We start from the raw sequence: 19,411 nt of genomic DNA, 5'->3' as shown, positions 1-19,411 counted from the left end.
TTTCCAACTGCTGGAGCCTCAATGGTGCTGAAAACAAGGAAACAGCAGTATAAGTTTAACACTGGGGCCCCATGGCAGTTTTGACCTGCACAGGAGTGTGCCTTGCCCTTTGAACATAGTCCTATGAGCAGTGAGAACTGAAATATCTACAAACCAATCCATAGAAAGACAGAAATGAAGATAGTTATACTTATTTTATGGTTTTGAATTAAATTACAATTAAAGAGAAGACAAAGGTTTGAGAAATGCTTTTTATTTTATACAAACTATTATTGGCTAGTATCTGGAGGAAACTACTTTCACGTGTTTCGTGACAAACTGCAGGCCCTTGAAACAAACTGAAATTACACGACAAGACACAGACCAGATTTTCTTGTTCGCTAATAGAACGAATCATAATAAGAAATTTATATGGGCTATAGTGGGAGCCAGGTCAACAACATTAAATACGATATATATATATATATATATATATATATATATATATATATATATTACACACACACTAAACAAGTGTAACATTACATAACTGCTGCATTACATCCTTATTTCAAGTGAGCAGAAATTGAGAGTAATTACTAACAAACCACAAACTTTTATCTTTTATATTGTACAATTAAAGGCTTTCCAAATGGTGAACATGTGCCATCATAGAGTGCAAGTATACATATAGCTCCACACAGCCACATTAAACAGAAGTAGGTTGACTGTTGAACAATGTCCAAAATATACATTGGACATTACGGTTATTCAGTGACACTGGGGAAGGATAAATGATCTTTCACTGGAGGAAAGTTCTTTACTAGAAAGACTCAATCCATTATTGGACACACATATTAAACACCTCTACAAACTTCCTTCTAGACAACTGTTTGAAAAAACTCAGTTTGGAAAAAAAGATCACTTGGGGGCCCCAACTACCTTGTAGAAATGTATGAATGGAAAGTACAGAGATCTATCCAAAGATCTTTTTATACTGAGACCTGTAACTGTGAAAAAAAAATTTTCTACACCTAGAAGAAAAATCGATTTTGCCATAGTCAGAGGAGAGGCTTCTTTACAGTAAGAGCAGTGAGACTGCGGAACACACTGCCACACGATGTTGAGATAACTCATACAAGTTCAAGTAGGGCCTGGATACTTTTCTTGAAAGTAAGAATATTATAGGTTATGAGAGTTAGAAATGTTTGTGAAAAGATGTTGATCCAGGGACTTCGTCCAATTGCCAAAATTTTACTGGTTTCGGTGGACCCCTTGCTGCTACATTTTTACCATATTTCCAAAACTCGTCAAAAAATGTGAAGATTAGATCTTTTTTAAAATAAAAATAAAATAAATTCAATAAGATTGCTCATTGTTAAAATGCATTTGACCAACAATCCTCTTAGCTGAAATTTTTCAATATTGTACATAATGCTAGTGGCAAAAAAGAGCCACCCCCCTCTGAATTTTTATGAGTCAGTACATGATATTTTAAGGTGTTAAGCAAGTGCTCTAGAAATGTAGATCCATCCGGTAAAGTTTTTTACAGTAAATTGGCCTTTTATTAGATTTTCCAATCTGATCAGTCTGACATAGTTGTGGTTAACACACCATTAACATATATTTAACCCCTTCCCGACATGCGCCGTAATAGTACAGGTTACAGGTAAAATACGGCATATGGCATGTTGTGAGGTTATAACAGGTAAATATACTGTAACTTACAATATGATTTTCTGAGACAGAGCTTTTTTTGCCCCTGTGTTATATGCTATCTATTTTGAAGCTTTTCATTATAGGCCTTTCTGCTTTTATTTGACTCAAGCGAACATAATTCTGGAAAGTCTGTTGCAATGCTCTATTATATCAGCATCGGAATAAAGAAACATCATCAACCCATGAAATATATGAGTGGTTGACCTGATACTGACAGGGTGACAGGGAGGTCATGTCTTCAATATGGATCCAGTCGAGATCACATATTGGTTTGTTCTCTGGTTAGGTTCAGCGGGTCAAGTGATTACTGAGTGACAGATTTTTCCAGATATTGCCAGACAGGTGTTTGGAGAGAAATTAAAATTGGAGAAGAGAAGGAAAAAGGAAGACACTTTCTTTCCTCCATTTTGCTAATTAATATGTCAGAGCTCATAAAGAAGAAAGTCGTCAGCTTTTCTTGGGCACTGCATCATTTTAAAAGAGCAATGTCAGCAGAGTCTCGGCAGACAGTCAATACATATTAAAAAGAGTTCCAAGCGCTAAATCAAAATGAAATGCGAAAAGGGGAAAGGATAGGAAAGAAGATGGCTAATAAATAATAACACCAGGAACAAAAGCAACTGTATTTTATTATATTATTACTGGGAGCTTTCTTGAAAGGAAGAACATAGAAATGGCAAGAATATGGATTACAGTATAAAATATATATATTAGATGGATTTAATTTTCCATATATATGCATTACAGCAGCAGTCCATAAAGTAGCATTGTATAAATTGTGGTACTTGGAAACACATAATGCAGTATTCAATAATGGGACACGCTGCAATGTACGGACAAAAAAAACCCCTGAAAAGCCAATTTTAATAAAAGTGTAGACCACCTGCTGCTTAAAAAAACAAAAAAACAACCTGCAACATGGATAATGCTGTGTAATCTGCAGGTAGCATGTTAAAGAGCAGAATGAGCAGCGTACAATGATTTATAGTTTTATGAACGTCCTCTCTAAAGGGCAGACATGTAAATAGATAAATATCAGATTGTATCAAGTCACAACCCACAAAACTAAGTATTGATCTGCTCAGCTCCTCATGTTCTACAATAAGGGTAAGTTCACACTGGGTTTTTTGGTCAGGATTTTGAGGCTGTATCCGCCTCAAAATCCTGACCAAAAAGACAGCTCCCATTGAAATCAATCGGAGCCCGGTCAGCTCTATTTTCAGGGAGTGGTTAATTCTGGCTCCCGGAAAAAGCAAGATGCTCATTCTTTCAAGTGGATTTGCCTCGTGACATCCGCCTGAAGACACTCCCTCCCGACTAAGCCCATTCATTTGGGCCTAATCAGGAGCGGAGTGCGTCAGGTTCCGGACCAGGATATGAGTAGCTGCGACTGGATGGTGGTGCAGAGCATCGGCATCCAGTCGCAGCTACTCATATCCTGGTCCGGAAACTGAGGCGGCCTCCGGTCCAAAAAACCCTGTGTAAACTTACCCCAAGACTCCTGTAGATTGACAGGTGCCTTTAAAAGGGATTTTTTGTTTTAAATTGCAACCATAGACAAGATTAACATAATGTTATTTGGACCTAGGGGTGATTCATTGCCCCAAAAGTCAATCCACGTGCAGCCACCATTGAACACACTATTAAGCAGTATAATCACATGTTCATTGGCAGCCGCATGCAGGTACCAATATGTTGTCATGCAACCAAATGTGCATTTTATCCCGACAAAGCTTAGACACACTTTTAATTGCACTGTGTGAAAGCACCCTTAGAGCATAACTAAACTTTCAAACAGCTTTTGATTTCTTGTCAGTATTAGTCATTAATAAGATATTTAATATGTTTTATTAACTGCTTCTGGACCACCCATATATACATTCAGGCTGTCCATTCTCAACGCTGCAATGATGTACCCGTATGTCCTTGCAGTGATCGGCAGACTCAGAAGCGGGGAGCTCTTATGGGGAAGGCAAGGATGGTTACAGAAGGAATCAGCAAAAGTAAAAGAAAAGAAAGTTAAAATATCATTCCAAAGGTCTGTATGACCTTATGGGGGCAAAATATGGGTGTGAAAAAAGTGAAAAAGAGCTCTACCACACCCATGTCACAAGTTCTAGACCCACCGCCAGTGACACAAGACTATGTCTCACCTATGTAAAAATTACCCAACGAGAGAGGGAAATTATTTAACCCCTTAGCGACCCTTGACGTAACTGTACGTCATGGGTCGCATGGGGATGTATGGAGCGAGCTCACACGCTGAGCTCGCTCCATACACGGCAGATGCCGGCTGTATCATACAGCCAGGACCTGCCAATAACAGCAGCGGTCGGTGCCCGAGCCGATCGCTGCTGTTAACCCTTTACACACTGCGGTCAAACGTGACCGCAGTGTGTAAACGGCGCCGGCGGCATGGGCGCCGCCATGTTTCGCCGATCGCCGCCCTCCTGAACGTCACATGAGGGCGGTGATCGGTTGCTATGACAGCCGGAAGCCTATTGAAGGCTTCCAGGCTTGTCTCTGCACTAGATCTATTAGACGATGCCAGAGGCATCGTCTAATAGAAGTGCTGGGATTCTGCTATTCACTGCAGTACTATAGTATTGCAGTGAATAGTATGAGCGATCAGACTCCCTAGGTTTCAAGGTACCTAAGGGGTCTGATCATAAATGTAACAGAAGAAAAAAAAAAGTTTTTAAAAGTATTAAAAAAATAAAAAAAATATAAAAGTTCAAATCACCCCCCTTTCCCTAAATTAGCTATAAAAGTAATTAAAGAACATTAAACATAAACATATTAGGTATCCCTGCGCTCCAAAATGCCCGAACTATTAGAATATTAAAACATTTATCCCGTACTGCGAACGGCGTAGCGGCAAAAAAAATAAAAACCGCCAAAAAGCGTTTTTTTCAACACTTTGCCTCCTATAAAAAATTGAATAAAAAGTGATCAAACCATCAGATCTTTCCCCAAATGGTATCAATAGAAACGTCATCTTGTCCTGCATAAAAAGACACCACAACCAGCTCCATACATGGAAATATGAAAAAGTTACAGGTGTTAGAACATGATGACACAATTTTTTTTTCCTATTTTGCAAAGTTTATCATTTTTTTAAAAGTATCAAAACATTTCAAATACTATATAAATTTGGTATCACCGCGTTCGTACTGACACGTAGAACACAGGTAACATGTCATTTGTACCAAACAGTGAACGCTGTAAAAATTAAACCCATAAGAAAATGGCGCAAATGCATTTTTTCTCCAATTGCGCCTCATTCTGAATTTTTTTCCAGCTTCCCAGTACATTGCACAGCATATTGAATGATGCCATTACAAAGTACAATTTGTCCCGCAAACAATAAGCCATCATGTGACTCTGTGAACTGAAAAATGAAAAAGTTATGGCTCTTGAAATGTGAGGAGGGAAAAACGAAAATGCGAAACCAAAAAATGGCCGGGTCCTTAAGGGGTTAAACCATATGTTAATAGCACTTGTGTGCTATTAAAAAAACAAACATGAAAAAACAGACACGTCCCCCTCCCCCCATTTCCCGATTTTTTGGTTACATTTTCTTGGATATTAAAATAAAATAAAATAAAAATTAAAATATGAGATATTAAAATAAAACCCTATTTATCACCAAAAAAAAAAAAAAAAAAAAGCTAAATTATTTGAATAACCCAAAGGAAAAAATATTATAGCCCTGCATTGCAAAAAATATGCCCATACATACAACACTTACTTGGGTGATTGTGCACACAAGGTATCCCTATAGAAGTGTATCAAACCACAGTAGCTGATCAGGACATCATTAAAAAAAAAGTATGGATCATCACTTGGATTGTGCCATTGAATAGGCTTTTCATGCATGTGCCCAAAGCTTTGATTTGTTAATTTTTTTTTAGCTAGGTTAGGCATTACGTTTTTTTTTTTTTGTTTTTTTTTTAAACTCTTTGTTGAATATTATATTCTTTAAATCAAGATTTGTAGAGGCACAACCAATTATACAGAGGGTCAAAGTATAGTTGGTCTTCCATCTGTCAGTCGTTTCAAATTTCATGTCTAGCAAAGTTACTTTTGGTGCCCCATCAAATTCTTCCAGGGATGTAGAGACAGAAAAAAAAAAACAACGTATGCATCAATCATCAATCAGAGGCTCTGTTATTGTAGGATTGTGTTTCATAAAGGAGAAGAAAAAACTAATTATACAACCAGCAATAAATAGTTTGTGACTTTTTTGACTTTGATGGTTTCTCTTCCTATGGTTCTAGCCTTGCTGTAGGAGAAAATAACGTCTAGACATTTGTAGATTCCATGACAACTTCTTTTACAAGAGATACCTGGAGTATAATTTCTGCAGAGTTCATTGTAATCTTGCCGCTCAGAGATGTTCCTCAGATAGACCTATCAGCTGTAGCATTATTTTATCATGCTTCCCTTGTAACTAATTTTCACGTATCTCAATTAAATGCATATGTACTGTAAAGGTCACCACAGCTGAGAAATAGCTGAAAATGTCCCCTATTAAGCCTAAGTAGAGCTGATTTTCCCTTAAATTGGCAGAAAAACATATGTCTATAATTTATTTTGCACAGGGAATAGGCCTTTCTGCATATTTGTATGTACGCCTCAGTGGGGGCTGCTATTAACCTCTCAAGGCTCTATGAATTTTGAGGCAAAGCTGAAAATTTAGTTGCAGCTCCAAAAAAGATTATTCTCCTATAATGCAGTGATGAACAGGTTACACATTGCCTCTTGGCTGGGTCTCAAATTTATGGTATATGATAGTATTTTACAGGAATGGCATTGGAATAGCAATTTCCTAAAAAGGGTCTATCCATCTTTGTTTCCCTTCTGCTGCGGGAAATTCTCATTCCTTCTTAATGATGTGAAATGCATGACTACTATCTTGTACAGGACTCTCTTAGTATATAGTCTACAACTTTGTGCATACCCATAAGTAGGGTTGAGCCAGTCTTGAGATTTCAGGATCGTTTTTAAAATCCGATTTCCGATCATTTTCCATCTGAACTTGATCCCGATCCCAATTCTGATCCTAATGCAATTCAATGGGATTGTTTTTAATCACCGAAGATCAGATTTTAAAAACGATCCTATTCACTACACAGCATGGAGTCCAAAAATTGAACGCTTCAATTTTTGGACTTCACTCTGTGTAGTGATTTAGTGATTGGAAAAAAAAACAAAAAACGGTTACTTAGTCCCCCCCACTTACCTGCACAGATCACTGCCGCTGCCCGTTCTTCTTGCTCCTCTTCTCTCTCCTTCTTATGCCTTCAGAGTGCTGTGCGCGCCCCCACCTCCCAAGTTGTTGTTGTTGTGGCTTAGGAGAGTGTGGGTGGGGAGACGTGAGTGCATCACTCATGTCTCCCCTCCCACACTCTCCTAAGCCACAAGCCCTGCCTTCTCCCCTTCTAATACTAGCCTGGGAAGTGGGGGCACGCACGGCGCTGTGAAGGCATGTGAAGAAGAAAGAAGTGGAGTGAGAAGAACGGGGAGCAGCAGCGGATATGTGCAGGTAAATTGAGCAGAATCCCAATCTTTTTTTTAAGCGGGATTACAACCCGATCACGATCGTGAAATTTACTCCATTGCCGATCGGGAATCGATCTTTTCTGATCCCGATCGTTCAACCCTACCCATAAGCTTAGGACATGTAGCTATTATGTTTACTATAAAAAGTGCAGTGGTTAGCTTTTCTAATAAGTTAAAAGGAATGTGTCTCCAGAAAATGAAATGTTTTTTAAACATATTTTTAAGAATTTTTAATTATTTTATTTTTAAATTTCCATGTCATTATATTTATATTTCCATGTCTGTCTATATTTAAAAATAGTACTAATTCCTGCAATTGTCACTCTGGCAACAAAACATAATAACAGACGACTTACTCTTGCCAATTCTAAAGGAACTTGCTTTACAGCAGGTGCCTCATTTACATACTAGACTAGAATCACTATAGAACTGTAGACATATACACGTCTGCTTAGTTTCCTGTTGCTTTATTATTGTTGTTGTTGCTGCTCCTATACTTGTAGCATCAGAGCTCCTCTGGCTATCAATGCACTTTCACCTATTTAATGTGCTTCATCTCTTATGATTATGCTGCACTTGCTTTCCTTCTTTAGACTGTTATTGTATTGTTCTTAATAAAGCAAGATTAACCCTTGTCTGCTGCAGCCATTTTTGTTTTTTACTGATGGCAAATTTGGGAAAACATTTTTTTTTTTTTCAATTTTCTTATGGGGTTTGTTTTTGCAGTCTTCACTCTACAGACAAAATTACATGTTAACTATTTTCTGATTTTTCTGATTCCGCGCAAGATGTCTTTTTTTGCAGGGTCAGTTGTAATATTTATCTGTACCATTTTGGGGAAATTGCTGAAATAAACAGCGGTACGGCCATTTTGATATTTTTTTCTCAGCACGATGTTTTCTGTATGAGAAAAATATTTTTATATGTTCATTGTTCAGACATTTTCAGACCTTTTTAGAGACTGTGTCCAAACTGCAGTCCAAATCCCACTAAATTATAGCAAAGGGTCAACATGGCAATTTAACCTCAATATTCTGCGGATCCATAATTACGGACAGTTATGTACCCTCAAAATACAGTCGTGTAAAATGGGGCTTTACAAAACTTTCAATAATACAAACAACTTTGTACTAAAAGGTAATAGTTTGCATTGGTACTTTTGAACAATTAATGTTGACCATTTACATCACACAGGATCTATTTTATAGTGACTGCGCAATGATATCACAGCCTGTACTATCACGTCTCCTATAAAACAAATACTTGTGATACAAATAGTGAAGTGGTCCCCAGACAATAAAATGCACTTTACAGTGGCCTCCAAACAGTACAAGGGCTCCATAGTGGCCCTCAGACAGTATTATAAGTGCCACAGTGGGCCCCCACACAGTATTATACGCTACACAGTGGGCCCCCACACAGAATTATATGCTCCATACTGGGCCCCCACACAGCATTATATGCTCCACAGTGGTCCCCTAGACAGTATTATATGCTCCACAGTGGCCCACACACAGTATTATATGCTCCACAGTAGCCCCCTCCACACTGTATTATATGCTCCATTTTGGGCCCCCACAAAGTATTACATGCTCCACTTTGGACCCCCCCACACACTATTTTTACTTAACTTACCTCCCACAAAGAGCAGCCGTGCACCCTCCTTCTTCTGATTGCAGACGCTGGTGAATGATGTCATCACGCCTGCATTAGGGCAGAGGTCACACTCTGCAGTCACTGTAAGTCGTGGACCCCAGAACCATGGCCTACCCCTTAAATTGGACCCAAGCTGCAGTGACTCCGTTCAGTCACTACACAGCAAGAAGTGTTGTCTGCTTCCTGATCCATTTTATGTGTATCAGCTGCTGAGAACAGCTGATCTGTGGAGGTGCCAGATTTCAGATCCCCACTTAGAATAGGTAAATCAATATTGTTAGCCTGGAAAACCCCTTTAAGAAACCATACTGTACCTGTCATTCTAGGAACTATAGTTTATAGACAATAAGATTTACCTTGTCTAGTACCATCTTTGCTCCCCTGAAGTGGAAGTCCTGGTTATGTCATTGCTCATCCACAGCGCCTTGGAAAATTAACATTTTCCTATCTGTTATGTTAAACTGCAGTTGAGGCTGGCCTGGACATGGTTAACACAATTACTTTCGGCAACAATCACTAAGATGTAACTTTGTATTTCTTCAATGCTAAGTAACGAAAATAAATCTTCTCTTTATTGTTTTGGGGTAATGTCTTAAGTAATGTCATGTGGCATTCAGAAAGATTTTGTCCCTCGACTGTAATGGCTCTTTAAAAAGCACATAAAAGCATGTGTATATGTATGATTGACAGTCTAAATGGTCTATGGGCTACTTTTGTGTGGGTTACAATTTCAGGAATGCCTTTTGGCAAAAAGAAAAATAATTACCAAGTATGAAGCTTGTATTATACAAACTACCACCACACAAAGAAATTGCCTGGAGAGGTTGTGTCTGTGTCACAGGCAATTTCATTCAACAACTTCACAACAAAGTTAAATAACCGACTACACTTCAACATAATAGACATGCCAATCCAATGGGAAGAGTACTGAAATGCAAGAAGGAGTTAAATAAACTGGGCAAATGTGAACGATCAATGTGTTACATAACCAAGAACAAGTTATTGCATTCATGTAAGGTAATATGAAGAGGAAAACCTCATATACTGTACAGAATGGGAATGAAAATACACTACACAAGAAAAAAAGAGACTTTGGCAGACCTAAAAAATCTGATAACAAGTGAGGTGTAAAGCAGTTATAGCATACCCACAGTATGCGAATGGTCATACAAGCTGCAACTGACTCAACTTTTCACTTCTGCTCAAGAGACAGCTCGACTGTCCATCCATCGCTTTTGGTGCAGAGAGCTCAGGACACTTCACATTTAGGGATAGACCAGGGACACTCTCGTCATATAACTTCTTTACACGTCACCTCCCTAACACGATCAGCAGTCTTAAAGGGGTGAAAGTTGCTAAACAGATTCCCTTCAAATCCATACAACATGTTGCAAATTAAACCTTAGGAAACAGATCCTATTGTCCAAAGTCAGCTCCAGGTGGGCCTGTCTTGTGAGGGAGAGAGCCCTGTTGTACGGATTACCTGTAATTGTGCCATAGCTAAGGGCCATACATGACACTTATGATCCAGTCTGACTCGGTTGAAGTGTTTGACTAAGGCCTTGTACTCCATGTACCTTGTCACTATAATCTGGTATGGCAATGTACACAGCATTCCCCCAAAGCTAGAGTCTGCTTTTGATAACACGATCACAGTTACAATTTTTGCACGAGTAGGTATTCAGCTTACCCATAACGGACTTTTGCATTCTACACGGACCGTCATATTTATTTCAATATTAGATAATCTATACTAGCTGTTAATATCTCAACATCCATAACATGTAGCTTTGTAGAAAAGTTTAGCTAAACACAGAACTGTAAAGAACAAGGAGACAGAAAACCAAGTTCAAAGACAGTTCTCCAGTTACAGTGCCAGGCATGTCCTACCTCTGACCACATTCTTACACAGGCATACTTCAGTACGGACATTCTCAGCAGTCCCCAGCTGTTGCTACCTTGTATATTACCACTGCACTAAGCATTTACTCTGGTTCCATAAAAAGGAGTTCGGTCGCTCCAGCTGTCGGTAGACATCACCACCTAGTCTTAATAGTAAAGCCAAACTGTAAGCAAAATTTGTAAGACACAAACAACAAGACCAAAAAGTAAAACAGTTCTCTATCGGGAACTACTAAAATTTACTCCACAAAAAAAAAGATGTCTCGAAAGCAGCTGAGAATGCTTGTTCAAGATGGGAATACTCTTAACTAGAGATGAGCGAACAGTGTTCTATCGAACACATGTTCGATCGGATATCAGGGTGTTCGCCATGTTCGAATCGAATCGAACACCACGTGGTAAAGTGCGCCAAAATTCGATTCCCCTCCCACCTTCCCTGGCGCCTTTTTTGCACCAATAACAGCGCAGGGGAGGTGGGACAGGAACTACGACACCGGGGGCATTGAAAAAAATTGGAAAAAGTCATTGGCTGCCGAAATCAGGTGACCTCCATTTTAGACGAATAGTGGATTTCAAATCCGGGTCATATGAGAATGTGAACTTTGTGACTATGAGACAGGGATAGCTGTACAGGCAGGGATAGCTAGGGATAACCTTTATTTAGGGGGGAATGTTATTAAAAATAACTTTTTGGGGCTCTATCGGGTGTGTAATTGTGATTTTTGTGAGATAAACTTTTTCCCATAGGGATGCATTGGCCAGCGCTGATTGGCCGAATTCCGTACTCTGGCCAATCAGTGCTGGCCAATGCATTCTATTAGCTTGATGAAGCAGAGTGTGCACAAGGGTTCAAGCGCACCCTCGGCTCTGATGTAGCAGAGCCGAGGCTGCACAAGGGTTCAAGCGCACCCTCGGCTCTGATGTAGGAGAGCCGAGGGTGCACTTGAACCCTTGTGCACCCTCAGCTCTGCTACATCAGAGCCGAGGGTGCGCTTGAACCCTTGTGCACACTCTGCTTCATCAAGCTAATAGAATGCATTGGCCAGCGCTGATTGGCCAATGTATTCTATTAGCCTGATGAAGTAGAGCTGAATGTGTGTGCTAAGCACACACATTCAGCTCTACTTCATCGGGCTAATAGAATGCATTGGCCAGCGCTGATTGGCCAGAGTACGGAACTCGACCAATCAGCGCTGGCTCTGCTGGAGGAGGCGGAGTCTAAGATCGCTCCACACCAGTCTCCATTCAGGTCGACCTTAGACTCCGCCTCCTCCGGCAGAGCCAGCGCTGATTGGCCGAAGGCTGGCCAATGCATTCCTATGCGAATGCAGACTTAGCAGTGCTGAGTCAGTTTTGCTCAACTACACATCTGATGCACACTCGGCACTGCTACATCAGATGTAGCAATCTGATGTAGCAGAGCCGAGGGTGCACTAGAACCCCTGTGCAAACTCAGTTCACGCTAATAGAATGCATTGGCCAGCGCTGATTGGCCAATGCATTCTATTAGCCCGATGAAGTAGAGCTGAATGTGTGTGCTAAGCACACACATTCAGCACTGCTTCATCACGCCAATACAATGCATTAGCCAGTGCTGATTGGCCAGAGTACGGAATTCGGCCAATCAGCGCTGGCTCTGCTGGAGGAGGCGGAGTCTAAGATCGCTCCACACCAGTCTCCATTCAGGTCCGACCTTAGACTCCGCCTCCTCCGGCAGAGCCAGCGCTGATTGGCCGAAGGCTGGCCAATGCATTCCTATGCGAATGCAGACTTAGCAGTGCTGAGTCAGTTTTGCTCAACTACACATCTGATGCACACTCGGCACTGCTACATCAGATGTAGCAATCTGATGTAGCAGAGCCGAGGGTGCACTAGAACCCCTGTGCAAACTCAGTTCACGCTAATAGAATGCATTGGCCAGCGCTGATTGGCCAATGCATTCTATTAGCCCGATGAAGTAGAGCTGAATGTGTGTGCTAAGCACACACATTCAGCACTGCTTCATCACGCCAATACAATGCATTAGCCAGTGCTGATTGGCCAGAGTACGGAATTCGGCCAATCAGCGCTGGCTCTGCTGGAGGAGGCGGAGTCTAAGGTCGGACCTGAATGGAGACTGGTGTGGAGCGATCTTAGACTCCGCCTCCTCCAGCAGAGCCAGCGCTGATTGGTCGAGTTCCGTACTCTGGCCAATCAGCGCTGGCCAATGCATTCTATTAGCCCGATGAAGTAGAGCTGAATGTGTGTGCTTAGCACACACATTCAGCTCTACTTCATCAGGCTAATAGAATACATTGGCCAATCAGCGCTGGCCAATGCATTCTATTAGCTTGATGAAGCAGAGTGTGCACAAGGGTTCAAGCGCACCCTCGGCTCTGATGTAGCAGAGCTGAGGGTGCACAAGGGTTCAAGTGCACCCTCGGCTCTCCTACATCAGAGCCGAGGGTGTGCTTGAACCCTTGTGCAGCCTCAGCTCTGCTACATCAGAGCCGAGGGTGCGCTTGAACCCTTGTGCACACTCTGCTTCATCAAGCTAATAGAATGCATTGGCCAGCGCTGATTGGCCAGAGTACGGAATTCGGCCAATCAGCGCTGGCTCTGCTGGAGGAGGCGGAGTCTAAGATCGCTCCACACCAGTCTCCATTCAGGTCCGACCTTAGACTCCGCCTCCTCCAGCAGAGCCAGCGCTGATTGGCCGAATTCCGTACTCTGGCCAATCAGCACTGGCTAATGCATTGTATTGGCGTGATGAAGCAGTGCTGAATGAGTGTGCTTAGCACACACATTCAGCTCTACTTCATCGGGCTAATAGAATGCATTGGCCAATCAGCGCTGGCCAATGCATTCTATTAGCGTGAACTGAGTTTGCACAGGGGTTCTAGTGCACCCTCGGCTCTGCTACATCAGATTGCTACATCTGATGTAGCAGTGCCGAGTGTGCATCAGATGTGTAGTTGAGCAAAACTGACTCAGCACTGCTAAGTCTGCATTCGCATAGGAATGCATTGGCCAGCCTTCGGCCAATCAGCGCTGGCTCTGCCGGAGGAGGCGGAGTCTAAGGTCGGACCTGAATGGAGACTGGTGTGGAGCTATCTTAGACTCCGCCTCCTCCAGCAGAGCCAGCGCTGATTGGTCGAGTTCCGTACTCTGGCCAATCAGCACTGGCCAATGCATTTCTATGGGGAAAAGTTAGCTTGCGAAAATCGCAAACTGACAGGGATTTCCATGAAATAAAGTGACTTTTATGCCCCCAGACATGCTTCCCCTGCTGTCCCAGTGTCATTCCAGGGTGTTGGTATCATTTCCTGGGGTGTCATAGTGGACTTGGTGACCCTCCAGACACGAATTTGGGTTTCCCCCTTAACGAGTTTATGTTCCCCATAGACTATAATGGGGTTCGAAACCCATTCGAACACTCGAACAGTGAGCGGCTGTTCGAATCGAATTTCGAACCTCGAACATTTTAGTGTTCGCTCATCTCTACTCTTAACCCCTTAATACTCTGTCGTATTATTATATCACCATCAGTACATCAGAAGCTGTGTGTGTCTCATCAATGCTGGAAGATGACATATATTATATTGCATCATATTATATTAGTGATGTGAAAACAGTTGCCCCTTCAAACAGCTGACCAGGATGACTCAGAGAGTCAGTCTCCAAACACTAATGTTAACAACCTATCCTGGGGGTAGGAAGTTTCAGGAAACTTATGGCAGATAGCTTTAACCAATATGACCCATTCACACTGTGAACCTGCCTCTGATTCTGCCTACCGCTGTTGTCATTGGCAGGCAGAGGTCCATTTATCTGGGCCTAAGTGGTGGAAAGCCGCGATGTAATGCTGATGCAGAGCATTGAAATTCCAATGTTGGGAGTGGAAAATGAAAAAGAATTTGAGGTAGATGTTTGCCTCAAATTGGTCTTCATTTTCCGCCGTGTAAATGGGGCCTTAAACTTCATCAACAAGTAAAGACAACAGCCTGCTACTCTTTCACATGTCTAGTGGCTTTCACAATACCTATATTCTTAACAGAAGAGGGAGAAAGTTTGTGGGCACCAATGCAAATCTGGGTCCAAACACGGACCATTCGTCCTACTGGAGTCTTCTCATGTGGCAGAGAGGCCTTTGTGTCACTTTACGCAGCAAAGCTTGGATGTGACAAATACAGTGGCATTCACTATGACTACAGCCCTGCCGGGCAGATGATGGCTTGTATCACCCAGTAATATGGCTGTGCCATTGCATCTTGACATGGTAATCATTGTAGTTCCTGTAAGCAAAGGCAGGATTAAAATATTTAAATTTACTGGACTTGTCTTTGGAAAAATGTGAAATTTCAGCGCTGAGACGCTGCTGTTAATTACTAAAGGCCATTGTAAATGCTTACTATTGCAAGAAATTCTTTTGTCTAATTATAAACCTTCCCGGAAACAAAAAAAAAAAAAAAAAAAAAGTTATTTTCTCCGTTACATCTAATAGAAATACTGCTCTACTGAACACACAAAGTAAAATAAATTTTCCCTTGGTGAAGCCGGAATAAAAATTAGTGTGCAGGAAAGCAAGTACTTCCAAAGAGCATATTAAAGAAAACTTAATGCAGTTTGCGAAATGCAGAAGAAAAATAATAGTGGATTTATTTGCGATGCAGTATTTTATTAAAATGATATTCTTTTATTATGTAATTTATTATGTTATTATTAGTAGTTTTATACTTTTTGAGCAGTGTGCTCATTTTTAATGTACTCATACTAACGGATTTTCACTGCCAGAAATGAATTTAAACTTGACAGCCCATAATAATAAATGTATTTGTGAATTCCTATCCTTAGTTTTTCTTACAAGGAGAGAAAATAAAGCTGACATAAGTGTGATGTGTGCCTCCTATATGGGGCAACATAACTATATTTTAATTAACCTCTGATAATTACATGGAGAAATGGGGCAGTGAATTGTAGTTATTATCCTTGTCTCCAGTGCTGCATTCTGTTACTTCTTGGATCATTACATATAATATGTAACATGCTCTATTACTGCCATGACAATAGTGCGGATTGTGATACTGTTGTTCAAGTTACAGAATACAACCAGTGCATTGTTATTTTGAATTCCAACAAAAATAATAAGTTCTCCAGTTTCATTCAAACTTTTCCAAATTTATGTGTGTTATGTGTAGGTAGTTCACAGACGTGCCATAAAGTAACAATGGGGGGAATTTATTAAGACAAGCATCCTTTACGCCAAACATAATCAAATCACCAACTAGAGCAAAATGCACCTGAATTATTAGCCTCTTAATAATTCAAGCGCCAGAATTGAAATCTACACAAGTCAGGAACTGATGTAGAGTTCAGGTGTAACTATACCAGTTTTAAGGAAATGTATTGGGCCAAGGCACCTTCGTCTAAGTCCACTTTTGCCTTCATCCTGCTCACTTGGGTTACTAAATTCTCCGAAATGTCTTTCAGACTAAGGCCCCACGGAACAACCCGCAGCCAAAAAGCTCAAACGGGAAAAACTGCAGTGGCAACGCATCGCGTTTCTTCCCGCAGCGCTTTAAATAGAAAGTTTGCAGAGTTTTCCTCCGTGGACTTTCTGTTACAGCTATACCTATGGGGAAACTGCCGGTGTTTCTGTAGATATAACTTACATGCTCTGATTTCCAAAACCGCGCCTTGTCCACACTACGGTTTTTACTGCAAAGTGGGCATGGGATTTGATCGAATCCCATCCACTTTGCCCTTACTGTAAAACACCGCGATTTTTCCAGCTGTGTTTTTTCTCCAGTTTCCCAAATCCTTGAAAAATAGCAAGAAATGGGTTGACTTCTTAGAAATGGCAAAAAATATTTACAGTACCTTACACTAAGCAGGTAAAATCTAGCAGGCTATGACAAATGCTTAAGTAGCTTATTCTTTAGGCCTATTCCAAACACGTAACTGTTTAAAACAGCGGCCAACAGTGCAGATTTTCGTACACAGTGAATAGTGATTCTTGTAGACCATAACTGCTTTGGCTTTTTAAATTTTGGACGGTTTATTTTGTTGTTACATGGTCAGGAAGTATCCCATAAACCTAGACTATAAAGGTTATAATACACTCGCCATGTATGTTCTAGTACTCTCTTTTTCCTGTGAGGTTGGCAATGGTGATTGTGGTTGGTTTTAATATGTATTTGAAAAACCATTAAAAAAATACAGTTGAAAAATACTTAGTGTTTTTGCAAGTTACAGATAGAAATAACATATCCTTCGAATAGATCAATATCAGATTGGTGGGGGTCCAACAACCAGCACACCAACAGATCAGCTGTCCTGAGCAGCTTCCAGCACTAGAATTAACAGGACGCCCAGAGCTCTGGTGGCTAGGACCGTTTACTGCAGCTCTGCTCCCAAGTGAATGGGCTGCTAAAGTCAAACTACATTGGCCAATTAGCACAACATGAAGAATACCACCAATAAACAAGTAATACTGATTCATCAATAATCTTCATCTTGCTGCTGTAAAAATAATTCTTATCAGTGGCCCAAAAGATAAATGCAGAGGCGACTCCTAGAGATACAAGACATCTGTGCAGCAAATAAATGCCTTGTCCACCCAAGAGGGATATCATCTCCACTGGCTGCAAGGATTGTACTGATGGAAATCTTCCTCAGAATCTTGACAATGACTTTCTAAGCCACAATGCAACCGAATGTTATTATATTGGGTGGCAGCTAGAGATGAGCAAACGGTAAAATGTTCGAGGTTCAATATTCGTTTCGAGCAGCCCCTCAATATTCGACTACTCGAATCGAATATGGAACCCTATTATAGTCTATGGGGGGAAAATGCTCGTTTCAGGGGTAGGCAATGTTCGATCAAATTATACTTACCAAGTCCACGAGTGAGGGTCAGGCTGGATTCTACGAGCAGTCTTCTCCTTGCAGCGTCCCCGCGGCGTCTTCTGGCTCTTCATTCATTCTACCAGGCATCAGGCCTGGGCAGAGCCGACTTGCGCATGCTCGCGCTACAAGCGGACATGCGCAGTCGGCTCTGCCCAGGCCCGATGCCTGGCAGAGTGAATGAAGAGCCAGAAGACACCGCGGGGACGCTGCAAGGAGAAGACTTCTAAAGGTAGGAGAAGAACCAGCGTTGATTGGCCGATTGTATAGCATTCGGCCAATCAATGCTGGTTCTGCATCGAACTTTTACATTTGAACAGCGAGTGGTACTCGATCGAGTATGAGTATTTTGAATACCGTAGTATTCGATCGAATACCTACTCGATCGAGTACTACTCGCTCATCTCTAGTGGCAGCTGCAGGTATGAATTTGATATAAAGTATTTATTAAGCATTTTAATCCAACCTATGATATCAAAGCAGAGCATCTGTCTTATGTCTATGGTGCCTCAGCATATGAAGTCATATATTTCAGACAAATTTGACAATTTAACAGGTTATTAGGCCGGTGCATTGCCACTGAACTTTATGTCTACCTTTTGATACAAGTACTGGAGCAAAACTTTGTCAACCCATTTTTGCCAGTTTTATAGTATAAAAACAGTAGCACATTTCATTGAGTCTCATAATTGTGGTTAATTTTGGGACTTTTTAGGTTGCTTAGCGCTATACAAAAATGGCAAGAAAAGAAAATGTGGTCTTACAACAAGTAGTTGGGGCCTCTCTTGAACCAGCAGGTTTACTGATAAATTACGTCAGAAATTCCTGCAAATTAAAGTGGAAATCTATGCTTGTTTATAACAGCCTGAAATTTCTTAATTTGTTTATGTGCCTCTTAATAAGTTTGGCACCTTTGACGCCAATAAACGTCTGATTAAGACTGGCATAGGAAAAACCAGTAAAGTACAACAAAATATTTCAAAGCTTCTTTCCATTAACAACACTTATCCCCATTCTTTAAGTGTCTGATCAATGTAGACTTTACCTCTGATCACTGGGAGTTTCCGATTTAAATGGAATAAATAGACCTTCCAGAATGTAGACTGACTCCACAAAGTCCATTAGAAGTGACAGGAGTGGTGGTCATGCATACACACTACCACTCTATCACACAGGGAAATCAGGGAACCCTGCTCTCATGAGAACTTTGGGTCCCAGAGATAAGTAGGAAAAATTCTTTATAGGATTATTAGGGACATGTTATAAAAAAAATAATAGAGGACTGAATAGTGCATCAAATACTTTGTGTTATTTAAGGATCAGCAAATAATCTGGGAACCTTTCTAAAATTGCCTCTCTCACAACATAACACCACATTGAACTTCTATATTCTCCTATACCACCCCTACATTTGTCGCCAGATCATATTAAAAGCTAAAGGTATAGGAGTTGTCTCACAAAAGACAACAGGTCTGGCTTGTCATACTCAACAGCAAACAGTTGATTTTGATAGGAAAAGATTTGACCCCCACAAACTATATGTTTTGTACAACTTGTCCAGGTCAGAAAATATCCTTACCTTGCTTGCGACCATTAATGGAGGCAATATTACTTTCATCAGCCACTGTAAAAAGAAATGGCATATAAATATGATTATTTCATCTGACTAATGTTAGCATCTAATCTTCAACACTTAGCAGTAGAA

At 40.9% G+C, this 19,411-nt stretch overlaps 1 protein-coding gene across 1 annotated transcript in view; it reads right to left on the bottom strand.

Annotated features, from left to right (window-relative positions):
• The window catches only part of PARD3B (par-3 family cell polarity regulator beta), a 799,946-nt gene that overhangs the window by 435,827 nt on the left and 344,708 nt on the right, over positions 1–19,411 (bottom strand). The window contains exon 16 of the mRNA XM_075284374.1: positions 19,286–19,330. Within this exon, the coding sequence (XP_075140475.1) occupies positions 19,286–19,330 (45 nt within the window). The remainder of the gene's footprint in view (positions 1–19,285; positions 19,331–19,411) is intronic.

The sequence above is a fragment of the Leptodactylus fuscus genome, chromosome 8 (assembly GCF_031893055.1).
Source record: "Leptodactylus fuscus isolate aLepFus1 chromosome 8, aLepFus1.hap2, whole genome shotgun sequence".
NCBI lineage: Eukaryota > Metazoa > Chordata > Amphibia > Anura > Leptodactylidae > Leptodactylus > Leptodactylus fuscus.
The sequence above is the reverse complement of the archived record's forward strand: the minus strand, read 5'-3'. Positions and strand labels throughout refer to the sequence as shown.